Raw genomic sequence first — 12,972 nt, forward strand, 5'->3', positions numbered from 1 at the left:
GACACTGTGACGACAGTAACGTCGATGCAGTGTGCCATGTACATTGCATGAGTGCATAAACATAGAAAAGATGAAGCACAGGGATATGCAGCCATCGTTCGCATTGTCATCCGGCTCCGTGCTGCACCTGCAACACCCCTCCCCTACCTGCCGACCCTCCTGTACTTTGTTCTGTACACATGCCATGCGGTGTCAGTTTTACACTCGTCCTTATTACCCATGATATCGAGCAGAGTTGTCACTTGGCAGCCACTGGCTGAACCACAGATAGTGTGGATTGTGCCATGCATTGTCTGTCGCACTACATGTTTACATGTGCATTTTTGGGCGTAGACATTTTTAAAGACCATTTCTTCTTTGTTTGTAGCGTAGTCATAAATGCTTGTCTGCATTTTTTGACAGTGTACAAAGGCCTTGCGCTGTCGTCTTTATGCTGTGGTAAGGTCAGTAACTGTCTGTGTCAAGCACAAAATGTGTGATTGTCACACCTGACACTCATCACAATCATACAATTTTTTTATCGCTTAGTGTTTCTAGTATATCACAAAAAGCATTTTACCTAAACAAATGAAGTGTAGCAGCGAGATGTGAATTGGGGATTTAGGGATTTGTCATGATGTTATCACTCTGCAATCTCTGTAATACCACAAAGTATGAACGAGGTGACGTGAACATCACTCGCCAGTTTGAGAAAGAATCCTAAGCATGCAGTCATATCATGTCATACACTTTGTTACCATAACTTCATTATAATAATTGCAATAATTGTGTGACTCTCGCTTGTTTGTTACGAGACCAGAGGTGTTCTTTTTATATGTGGTTCTTGTGCCACTATGGTCAAATCATTTTGCCTTGCAATTAAATTGGGGGCTTTTGTACTTTGATTTGCTGCTATAAAACAAAAGCTGAAGTATGGTATTATATGAGGATCAGGTGTGACATGGCCATAGGTTGGCAAACTTACTCGTGAGTCGACTCGCTCATACTCAGATTGGCCCGTGATTCTGAGTGAGCCCGGCTGAGTAGAATGTTGGTGAATCTGAGGTCAAATGATCCTTGAACAAAAAATAGCTATTGTGAGTGAGTCTGAGTGAGTTCAATATTTTTTGACGACCTATGCTGATAAGTATTTGTATTCACCTACCCTCGGTATGTCACTTTCCTGTATTGTGGCCAACTGGCCAGTTGTACCATTAGACACCACGATGCCTGTTATCGTGGAACACCACGATGCCTCTTAGTGACGTGGAAAACATGTGATAGCAGGAAACAAAATAAGTGGCTTAGGACTCAGATTGGCCCGTGATTCTGAGTGAGCCCGGCTGAGTAGAATGTTGGTGAATCTGAGGTCAAGTGATCCTTGAACAAAAAATAGCTATTGTGAGTGAGTCTGAGTGAGTTCAATATTTTTTGACGGCCTATGCTGATAAGTATTTGTATTCACCTACCCTCGGTATGTCACTTTCCTGTATTGTGGCCAACTGGCCAGTTGTACCATTAGACACCACGATGCCTGCTTTTTTCATTTTAATTGAAAACCTAGAGCTTCACCCTCCTATCCACAAATTTCTGCCAAAAGCTGAATATCTCCCTAACTGTCCAGTAACAAAAAATGTCATTGTGAACATTAAACTGATTGAACATTATACTGCTATACTACTACACCATCTCATTTGCTGTATGAAAGATCACGTAACTTAGCTGCCTCTGGCTTCCTTTCCAGGCTTATCAATTGTATCATAAAGAGACAGTGGTGATAACAAGCAACCCTGGCAGACACCCTTCTGAATACCTACTGTTGCCTCATTACTGTTGTCTTTCCCATGAAATGTATGCTTTCAGTGTATTTTCTTCAAGAACCCCATTTTGCCTTCACCCAAGCGTTCATCTCTATGGATTTTCCACAAAATCTCTCTTTACGTTCCATGAGCCACTAATACACAGAAAGGCTACACATAGTGGCTTGTTCATATCCTTGGCTATTTCTGTATACTGTGGGATTACAAACATGTTATTGCTTTTGCTGCTGGTTGAAGCCGAACCTGCAGCCTCTGCATGATGCATTCAGTGCTGTACCAACTAAGGTTACAGCAGCAGTTGTCCCTATTGTCACTTTCCTAGATATTTATGTTCATGTATGTGTAACCTAACCCTGAAAGTGTTATCCAACACCGCTCGCAGCCTTGGTGGTGGGTGTGGAAAATCCATTAAGAGGAAGCTTTAGCTCAGGCTCAATGCGACGCGGCCTATTCAAATACATGTAAAACGCAAAAACGCTTTTCTGAGATAACCCTTGGACCAAATTTGATGACATTTGTTGTATTTGAAAGGAAAAGTTAAATTCTAGTGACTGTTGGAAGTGGAATTTCGATTTAGGGCTTAAATTTTGTGAAAACGATTTTCAAGAATTTGAAAGATCGAAAAAAAGAGACGTACAACGTTTATAAATTAATAACTCGGCATCAAGAACAGATATCGCAGGTCTGTAAACGGCATCCATTAGATCATTTAAAATGGACAAATTCGATATGTCAACTTAGATCTTACGTGAATTTGTTACGTTGTGTACAAGGGTTCTGCAAAAGGTGTATTTACTTGTTACTAACTTTTTCGAGATTCATGTGTAACATATCAATTTTGTCCGCTTTAGATGTACTATCAGCTGCATTTCACAGAATTGTGATATCAATTTTCCTTGCTGAGTTACGCAGTTGTAAACTTGGTAGTCTTGTTTTCTGAAAATTTTCGATTTTTGCCAATTTTTAAAAATTTGAGGACCTAAATCAAAAATTCAAAACCAACGGTCACTAGATTTTAAGCTTTTCTTTTAAATGCCACAAACCTCGTGAAATTTGGTGCAGTTGTTGCCGAGAAAAACGAATTCTCCTTTTACATGTATTTAGATAGGAGCACCCAAGCTAAAGCTTCCTCTTAAGCCACAGGCATCATGTAGTATGATATCTTAAGAGCAGGCTTCAGGCCAATGAACCCCTGTATGATACTTCAAGGCATTGAGGCTGCCAGAGTCAAAACCCTCACTGTGCAGTGAACAAGAAGAATCAGAAAATCAGTGGTAATGTCATATGGGTGTCTATTAAACTACATTGATTGTCCCCTGATTGTCATTAACATGTTCATTACCAAATTTTACCTCTCAGAAAACAATTAGCCCAACTACTGTTCCTAATTTGAATTGAAGGGTCCTTTTAACATAAAGATCCTATTCTCCATTCCTCGTACATATTCTCGTAAGCTTTATGTTGAGAACTGGAATGATTCACTTACTCTCTTACACGGTATTATTTCAGGACACCCATCAAAACCAGCCACGTGGCTCGCAGCCCTGCCAACAAGAAAGCAGAGAACCAGCTGAGATGGCACTGGAGCTTCATGCTGCTGCAGCTCATACACCAAGTAATTTGAGGTAATGCCTGAGTGACCATGCACTGTGACAGTGTAGTCCACAAGCAATAAGGAGGACTTGCCTTGAGAAGAGGCTTTGTAAGCCAGAAAAGACACAAAAACAAAAGACGGGTGGCGGCGATGCCGTTTTGAAGTTCCCACACCAGCTCGTCGTGACATCATGAATTTTGACGGTGACTGTTCGGTAACTGTCTATCAATAAGTTAGGACTGCATTGCATTCTAGGTGAGCCAAAGACAAAACTTGGCAAATTTTAAGAACCTTTACTGAGACACAGCCAAATTGCCAAAAGGTACTTTGAAATCCATGACGTCACACTGACATACCAGTGCTGGGATGTTGGTGGGAAATTTAATAAATGTTACTCTAACCATTTTTCCTTCTAATAATCATTTTAGTACCGTGAAATTGAATAAAATATAGTTTTGAAAGAATATTTCATCAGCCTAAACTAATTGCTTCGCTTTAGTGTCCCTTTAATGTTTCATAACTTGCGTGGTTTTCAGCAGCGAATCTGGCAGCATGTTGTTTTTAGTGGAAACTTGTCGTTGCCAAAGTTGCAGGCTGCGATGAATCACCGATTTTGTTCCTAGTTCTTATGAGGAAATGATTATGTAAACTAAAGGGAACACTAAACTAAATTTTTTTTCTCCGTGTGTGCTTTCGTGGCAGCATTACACCTGCTCTAATGGCTGCTCCAAAACACTGAAGGTCATTCCCACCACTATATTTGCTTAAGCTAAAAAGTGCTTTTCAAGGCATGGAAACTTGGCGGATTCCATGAGAGATCAAACGTGCATGTCCGCTTGAGATCTTTATTTTGTCTGTTTTTGTTTTTGTTTTTGTGTGTGTGTACTATGTAGACATACTCAAACTGCATGGAACTGAAAATATCCTTCCCAAAAAGCATTCCCTGCACCAAACAATTATTTGAAGGTGGCGTTGCGGGTGTCCTGCTACTGCTTATTGCAATATTTTTCAACTTCACTGCTGAATTCAGTGTAAACTGAAAAAGTTGTGTCAGAAGCCTTTCCTGCTCGTTTTAGTATGCTTAAATGTTAATAACTTCCATGCGTTTTTTTGTGCCGTACACAAAAGAAAAAAATATTTAAGAATTCTTAACACACCCCAAATAGAGAAAAGTTCTGTTACTTGATCCACATTTGTACGTTTTCTATTTGACACAGAAACTTGACAAGAGTGTCAAATATAAAATCTTTCCTTTGCAACGTTCCTGCAAAAGATTGTGTTCCTACAAAAAATACAACATAAGAAAATATATAGTTAAATAAGCAAGCTTTTCCAAAAAAGCTCAATGTAAAAAAATAAAATTAAAAAAAAAGCTTCTCATCTCAATTTAAAAAGAAGTTTTAGATATAAGTCAGCTTATTTCAAGCAAAACTTGGGTGCGATATGTTCTTCATTTGCTTTATTCACAAAACATAACGCACCAAAGTGGCTGATGTTGAGCTTGCTGGCTTTAGTGCCCCCGAGCACTCATTCCGATTTGTTAACGTTTACTCGCTACTGTATTTTTTAAAGATGCGACGGTTGCCACACGTAATAGATAGTTTACCTGTTTTTTATTGTGGTGAGAACAGTGAACATGTTTTCTACTTTCTAAAGAGAACAGGCTCGACACTACTTGTGGTGCTCAAAACAAATTTATTACGTGTCCTTTGCCGTTATTACTTAATAAAAGGGCCCCTGAAACGGTTTGGACAAATTTTGTAGATGCGTAGGATACAGCTAAAGTTAATCATTCAGACCACAATTTGTCTGAAGCGTCTCATATTAGGAGAGCTATGGACAATTACAAGTTACCCTCTTCCATAGCCATGCATTTTCTCCTCAACTCGTTCACCAAGTGATCGGGGCTAGCTCCGCCTTCACTGACTCTGCGTCATGATGGCACGTCATGTCGTCTACTTCCTGTTCTCTAGGAGCGAGCACGCGAAGCCTCTCTCCGCCAGCTGCTTGGCAGTCGACCCCAAGCGACAGCTATCGAAGCAGCGTGCGTTGCAAGCATTCTGTTGCAGCGCCAAACGTGTCTGGTATCCGGTAACCAGAGGCGAGCTGGGCATTTCGACAGATAGGTGGAGGCATAAATTCAAGCTGATGAAGGAACTTTAGCATAGGCATACGTGAGCTGCCTGATCGGTCTGCACGGTCCAGCCACCCGTTGGTGCAGAGCTTAACCAGCCAAACAAAGAGCTAATATTGCTCTAACCAAGTGTAAAACATTTTAAATGTTTACAAAACAATGTGTTAACGATTACGCTCCTGCGAAAAATTTACACCAGCAAGAAAGAAGAATACACTCGTTACTGCTACTGTGTTTGGTTGAGCTCTGTGCCACCAGGTGGCTGCACCGTGCAGACCTTTCATCTTTGCACTTCAGCTCATCCCGTGAAACGGCACGGTCAGACAGCGAGGCCCTGTCCCCTTGAGTGCGTTTACCCAAATATTGGGCTCTCGAAACGCTGTTGGGGTAGTAATCTTCCGGTGTAGAGTGATGGCCATAAACGCGCAAATCCTGGCGCCGATCGGATAGCGACAGTCCGATGCGCTACAGCCACTCCGCTCGAGCGTCTGCTCGCCTTGCAGAGGGACACGATGTCGCAGCTTGACATATTGCCAGTCGCTACGTTTGCAGCCCACAACGCAACAAAGTCGAATCATGATGCTCGCGAAAAGACTGAAACGAACTCTCACCGCGGAGCTCTCGTTAAAATGGAGCATGTTTTAACACAAGCAAACGACGCTTGCTGTGTGCCGGAAGTGCTTAAGTGTACTGAAAAATTGTTCTTGTGCATTCTCTTTCTGTTACTTTCTTTTTATAGAAACAAATTAACTAACATTCCAGCTATTATGAACAACATTTGTTCACCATAAAGTTGGAAAAATTATTCATGACACGCCCTGGGCAGCCAATCAGATAGCTCACCCTACTAACGTCATTGGGGCAAATGACGCAAAATTGATAGGGGCGGCTTAAAATTCAGCCGAGTGATGTGCTGCGATCGGCAGCGATGTACATTTTTAAAACCTTATAATAAATTACACGCTTTACGCGGAGCACTTAGATGCATCAATTAATGATCAGAAAGACCTACTCTAACGACTCGGTACATTTGTACAAAATCGTCAAAATCATTTCAGGGTCCCTTTAAAAATGTTTAATCACCCTCAGCTGACTAGCGGCAGTTCTCACAACAAACAGCACATGTCCAGTTGAATGATCATGGGCACACATACACACATGCCATGACTGAATTACTGGAACACCCAGCATTGACTTCCACTGTACTGACTTCTGTTGACGATGCTTCTCGATGGCTGCAATGGGCACGTGAAGCAGGGCCACATTCTCGAGGTTGCTGATAAGTTGAGAGACAATCTCACACACTGATTAAATGGAACTGGCACTTCCAGACCTCAGGTTGTGCAGGGAAGCTTCGTGCTTAACCAGTCCACCCACTCTGTCACAGGCATTCTTTTCATGCCCAGTAGCAGAAAACAGCCTCCTCACGGATGTGATAGGATCTTGAAGCCTCGTACACTTGCTTCAAGCTATTTAACCAGCCAGCACATGCCGGACATTCTGTCACAGACGGCCCAGGTCTACTCGCGTTTCTGTATGCTGCGCTTAAAGTTGAACATGTCTTTGTCACCATGACGCTTTCAATCTTGGCTTGTTTTCTCTTTCTGTAAGATTGTCTGCTGCATTTGTGAATTGAAGGTGGTGGCTTCACTGTTTAAACATCAGAAGAAAGGTGGACATACCTGTGCAAGTCATCAATTGCTTCTTCCTCTTGAAGCAATTGTCTGCCTCATGGCAGGTCTCGGTAGATGAGGACAGGATTTCTTTGAGGCATGTAAAGTGGTGCTGGCAGATCTTGTCGGTGTCACAAATATCCTCAGCCTCTGGCAGTAGCTTCAGCAGGAAGGCAACATCAAAAACATTCACGCAGTGAATTTTTTTTCTTAGCAACCTTCTTGTGAACATGCAAATAATTGGCACAGAACATTTGGACCGAGCTGCATTGCGTGCATGCATTGCGGGTAGTGAACAGCGCCACACTCTTTCTGTCACTTTTTCTGTGTCGCTGTAATGACCGAGGCTCCAGAATGCCTCACAGTTCCGTTCTTTTATGAACAAGGCCATCTAAAGCTTTTCACTGTGAAAATGTGTGAGCCACACTCGTTGATGAAAGACGTCTGGTGCCACCAGCGACCTTTGCGGTTCTCGGCGGAGGAAAGCATGTTAGCAAGGGTTGACAAAACATGATAAATTAGGCAACTTTGGCAGCTTTTAGCTAAGTCAAGCCGCACTGTACTTTTCTGGACAGCCGAAACACAGAAGTAAAATTCGAGGTAATAAAGGAATACGTTATCTGTGAGTGACGTGGAAAACATGTGATAGCAGGAAACAAAATAAGTGGCTTAGGAAATGACTCGGATAATTTTTTTAGAAAGGTTATTTACGCACAGTGTGCATCACACACAGTGGTTCGTACCAGAAAAGGTTCCAGTATCCATTGCAAGGGGGGATGATGAGGGGATGCAGGCAACGAAGTAGCACCTGTGACGCCTATAATGGTACGCCAGTTGATTAACCAAGGATTAACCAAGTCCTGCGTTGGCACCGCTTACTCATGCTTTGCTGGGTGCACCAGGCAGGTTTTGGCCAAGTCAGCCAAAAGATACACTCACAATGTTTCGCATGCTGCTCACAAGCAAATAATGGAGGCATAAGTGCAATGCTCACAGTAGAGATACCATGTTTTCACATAAATAATGCTACTGCGAATATAACCTAGGGGAGTTTCGGGCTTTTAGAAAAATAAAGAAAAGATATTACATATATAACACTAAGTGACATTGAGAAGAAACAGGAAAGGACACAGAAAAGCGGATGGCCACAGGGCTTTGTTCATCGTTACTACTAACTGCCATCTCAAAATAAAGTGAAAGGACAAATGCATGCATAATTACCTCTCACTGATGACGTCTTCGTGACGACGACGTCATCCTCCATGCCACCAATGTTATTGGACAGGCAGCCATTTAAAAATGCACGCAGTGATTCACTGTGTGACTTCGAAGACCATTCATTCGAAGCACCTGCACAACAGCGTCGATCGTCTTGATCAAGGTTGTAAATAATATGCTGTAAGCACATTAATGCGGCATTTTCTATGGGGCTGTGACCTAGTCAAGTTGTTCTGACAAACAGCTTTTTGTCACAGTCCTTCTTTCTGTATCTTTGACAGAATGAAAATAAACTTGATTGATTGATTGATTGATTGATTGATTGATTGATTGATTGATTGATTGATTGATTGATTGATTGATTGATTGATTGACAGTGTCCTAAATCAGGAGAATAAAGAAGGCACGAAATGTACAGTGACAACTCGGCTCACACTTCCTTGACGCGAGCCATGGAGGTAGCGCTAGAAATAATAAACAAAAACTAAAAAAAAAAAGTTAGTTACGTTTCACTTCATAAGTGCAGGTGATGCGCAAGTGTATGGGTGCTATAGCTCACACGAAGCTATCAGCCCTCAGTGCGCCTAGACACCTAGACTGTCCACGAAGATCGCTTTCAAGATAGGACTGGCACGACCACGCTGCACACAGCAGCCGCCGGAGTAGAACCTTGCCTTGCCAGAGTAGAACCTCCTGTGGAAAGACAGCGCACTTCCTCCCTGCTTTCCTCCCTTGCGCGCACAAGATTTAGCCACCATCGTCAGCTCACCGTCGGCACGCTTTCACTCACACATACAGCATATAGCATGCAGGGACAATGTTATCACGAGACAAACCCAGTATGTCTGTACTACATGCAGAGCCCGTAGCAACTGCCATAGGAGGTCAACCCAGCATGCTTCCTCCTACCCTCCTCCTCCGCGAGTCTTCACCTCTTTTTTTCCTTACCCACATTGCTCAAGGGCGTTGCATTGCTGGAAGCTCAGCTCGCTCCTTCGTACTTTCCTCAGCACACAATTCTCTTCTCCACCTCCAGGTGCCTTCCTCCTCAGGCATTCACTTCCTTCGCGGCTTCAAACAAACTTTCGTGGACTTCACTGGCAGGCCACTTATGCTTGCACGTAAGAAATGCTTGTAGTTGTTTCACGACCTCGAATATGACACAAGGCACATTCTGAGGCCATAAGTTTGGGGAAAAACTCGCGTTATATTCATGCAGATATGTATGTTTGTTGTAGGCTGCTACTGAGTGCACTTTACCACTTTAGAGAGCATACACATGCGGCACAAATAAAGTCTGAAAATGCATATTTGTTGAAAACAAGCTACCAGAGTGAAGTTCTTTTGTAGCAAAGAAATGGGAGCTATAGATGGTAGGTGGCCATGTACAGTGCAAACTGATAGACAATCATCAAAGGCACTGAAGCCAGCATGCTCAACACCGGCCACTTTGGTCTGTTATATTTTGTGAAGAAAGCAAATGAGGAAACATATCGCACCCATGTTCTGCCTGAAATAAGTGAACTTCCATGCAAATTTTTTTTTAACTGGGACCAGAGTTTTTCAAAAGGAAGTTTTTCGTAAAAACTTGTTTATTTACCTATTTTTTTCTTGTATTTCTTGTAGGAATGCAGTCTTCTGCAGGAATGTTGAAAAGGCAACATTCTATATTTGACACTCCCTTCAAGTTTCGGTGTAGAATAGAAAATGAACAAAGATGCATCAAAGTTAAAAAAATTTTCTAATTTGGTCCATGTCTGGAATTTTTAAAATTTCTTTTTCTTTTGTGGACAGCATAAACAAAAACAAAGTTGTTTACATTTAAGCTTTCTGAAACGAGCATGAAAGGTTCTTGACACAACTTTTTTAGTTTGCATTGAATTCAGCTGTTTAGTCAGATTTTATTTTTTTTCCGTGCTGGGCACACTTTTCGGCAATAAAAATTTACGTTCCGTGCAGTTCGAATGTGCCTACATAACATGCAAAAATATCAGAAACATAAAAATATCAAGTGGACATGCATGTTCAATTTCTCATGGAGTCACCCATTGGCTCCTTTGTAACATATGTTTGAGCTAGATGGATTGCAATTTTTTCGTATGTGGTTTGAGCTGTGGTCATCAGTTCCTTGCCCAATCAGGTCCTCAGGCAGGTCATCTTGAATGTCATGAGATGCTGAGGCAAGACTGAGACCAGTATTCTAAGGCCTAACACATAGCACAACATAGCACTTGCACATCAGCTTTTCTTATTTGGTTCAAGCCTTGCGCCACATCCTCCTAACTTATCACACGCTGGCAAGTCACTAGTCATCTTCTCTTGGGCTTCTCCTCAAACCGCCTCGTTCTTATTTCTTTCATCTTAAGTATTTTGGAACTGCGTTTTTCAAACTTATTCTTCCTTTTCATTTTACTGTTGTCTCCCGCTAGCAAATGGCAGTGACATTTAAATCTCTTCTGTATTCATCAATATTATAAATGAAAAACTGTATAAGGGAATAATGGAATAATAGTAAAGCTTAAGAAACGGCCACAATGGCATCGTGTCATTCATATGATTTATGTTATGACAAACATGCCATGACAAGCATGTGATGTCTTTGATGTCGTGATGTGACATGTGACATGTCAGGTCACACATGCATGTCATTCATATCCTGGTACATATTGAATTAAAGAAACAACTACGATGGTAGCATGTCATTCAGATTATTTATGTGGCGACATACATGTCATGACATGTCATTCATGTTATGTATTCATGCATGTCAAGCCCCCCATGCCTATCCTGATATAATTTCTAGTTGAAGAAACGACCACGACAGAATCACGACATATGAAGCTAGATAGATGCACTCGAAGCACCTGAAGTTTGTAAACAATGCTTCGTATTAAGAAGACTGAAAACAAAAAGTATGCCAAAATTATTAACAGAAATTTGGTTCTACGTAGTTGCTGCTGAAGTACAACCAACCCCCCCCACCTCCCCTCCCTCCGGTTCCTTGCGCGCAACGGAAGACGGCGCGCTTCCTCCCCACTTTCCTACTTTGCGCACACAAGATTGAGCTGCGATCGTCGGCTCACCCTTGCATGCTTTCACTTGCACACACAGCGTGCAGCGACAGTGTTATCACTCTTGTACTTTATATGGAATATCACGCTGACAGCAAAGGCAAAAATGTGCCTGGAGTGTCCATATATTTCCTATCACCATAAATTGTTTATGCTTAGCGATTTTCTTTGGCAGTTTAGTGATTTTGACATTCCATCGCACAAGTCCAGCATACATTTAGCACAGATTGCATGCATGAATAGATAGGGCAAGGTATATTTGCATCTGATAAGGCATAAATTGATTGTGTCAGTATCATGACTACATGAAATTAAGGTTTCTTCCTGTTACAACTAAGTGAAGACTTATTGATATTGTTACAAAAGGAGCATGGTGCTGATACTTGCATATGTGAATGAGGCTGAGGAGTGATGGAATGGCCTTGTCAATGAGAATAGCATGCTTCACCAATTAAAGTCCCCTCAACTTTGTGCCAAGCATTCCTGCCTCATTTGGTAGAAGCCTTGGGATTATGGAAACCATGGACAAACAGATGCCCTGCTAAAGCGAGTTTTTTTTTTAGATCTATTTGAAAATTTTGGTGCTAAGTGGAGAAAAACAGAGGAACAACTTGTGAGGGAATTGAAAGCTCTTCTTTGTCTTCTATGTGATCAGCCTATTGACAAAAATGGCTGACATAGAGAACGCCACAAATAACAACAAAGAAGTCGAGTCAAGAGTGTTTCCTGAGATGGAAGCATGCCTAAAAACAAACTGCAAGAGACACCAGCACCAACAATGGGCAAGACTGAGAAAAAGCTCCTTGACGAAGGGAAACATATGCTTGGCCAGGAATAAGAAAGTGCACTAATTTCATCAGCCATCAGTGAACAAAATGGGCATGACATCTTGACTCCCATTGCTTGATACTGCCTGAACCCCATATTGGTTTGCAAGAGCACCTGAAGAGAAAGGAAGATGATGTTGAAAGAAAGGTGGGATGAAAGGTGGGTGATAGAGTGCAGGTGAAATCTCCATGAAACTGGCATAACTTGTGTTTGGTGGCAACATTTTGCATCTTTGTTTCATTTTTCGTACACTAATATAATTGCTAAGTGTCCTCTATACAAATGTTGCCCAGTGTACTTGGCAGTGCTTCTGATCTTTTTTTGGTATACTGTATTCACTTGCAATCAAAAAAAAAAAATAGAGACCATAGCGTATAACACTGTCTAGAGGTATCACAAATTGTCTAGCCCACTCACATTGAACCCGTATATTCTGAATTGTTGCGCTTATCTGACAGAGAAAAGATCCCCTTGAAACCTCCATGTACTAAAAGTACAGGAGCATTGCACACTTATCTTGAGCTGCATACAACAGCATATTTGACACATTGAGTAGTGTGACGGGCTGTGAAAAAGTGCACTTCCATCGGCAGTTCAGTCATGCTGCCACTTCCCGAATTGGCCTTGGCCACTTCTCGCATGTGAGGACATGCTT

At 41.8% G+C, this 12,972-nt stretch overlaps 1 protein-coding gene across 1 annotated transcript in view; it reads left to right on the forward strand.

Moving 5' to 3' along the window:
• LOC126545828 (uncharacterized) overlaps nt 1-12,972 on the forward strand; it is a 54,074-nt gene that overhangs the window by 5,637 nt on the left and 35,465 nt on the right. Inside the window, exon 3 of the mRNA XM_050193831.3 lies at nt 3,309-3,424. Coding sequence (XP_050049788.2) covers nt 3,309-3,424 — 116 coding nt within the window. The remainder of the gene's footprint in view (nt 1-3,308; nt 3,425-12,972) is intronic.

Source organism: Dermacentor andersoni, chromosome 1, assembly GCF_023375885.2.
Source record: "Dermacentor andersoni chromosome 1, qqDerAnde1_hic_scaffold, whole genome shotgun sequence".
Taxonomy (NCBI): domain Eukaryota; kingdom Metazoa; phylum Arthropoda; class Arachnida; order Ixodida; family Ixodidae; genus Dermacentor; species Dermacentor andersoni.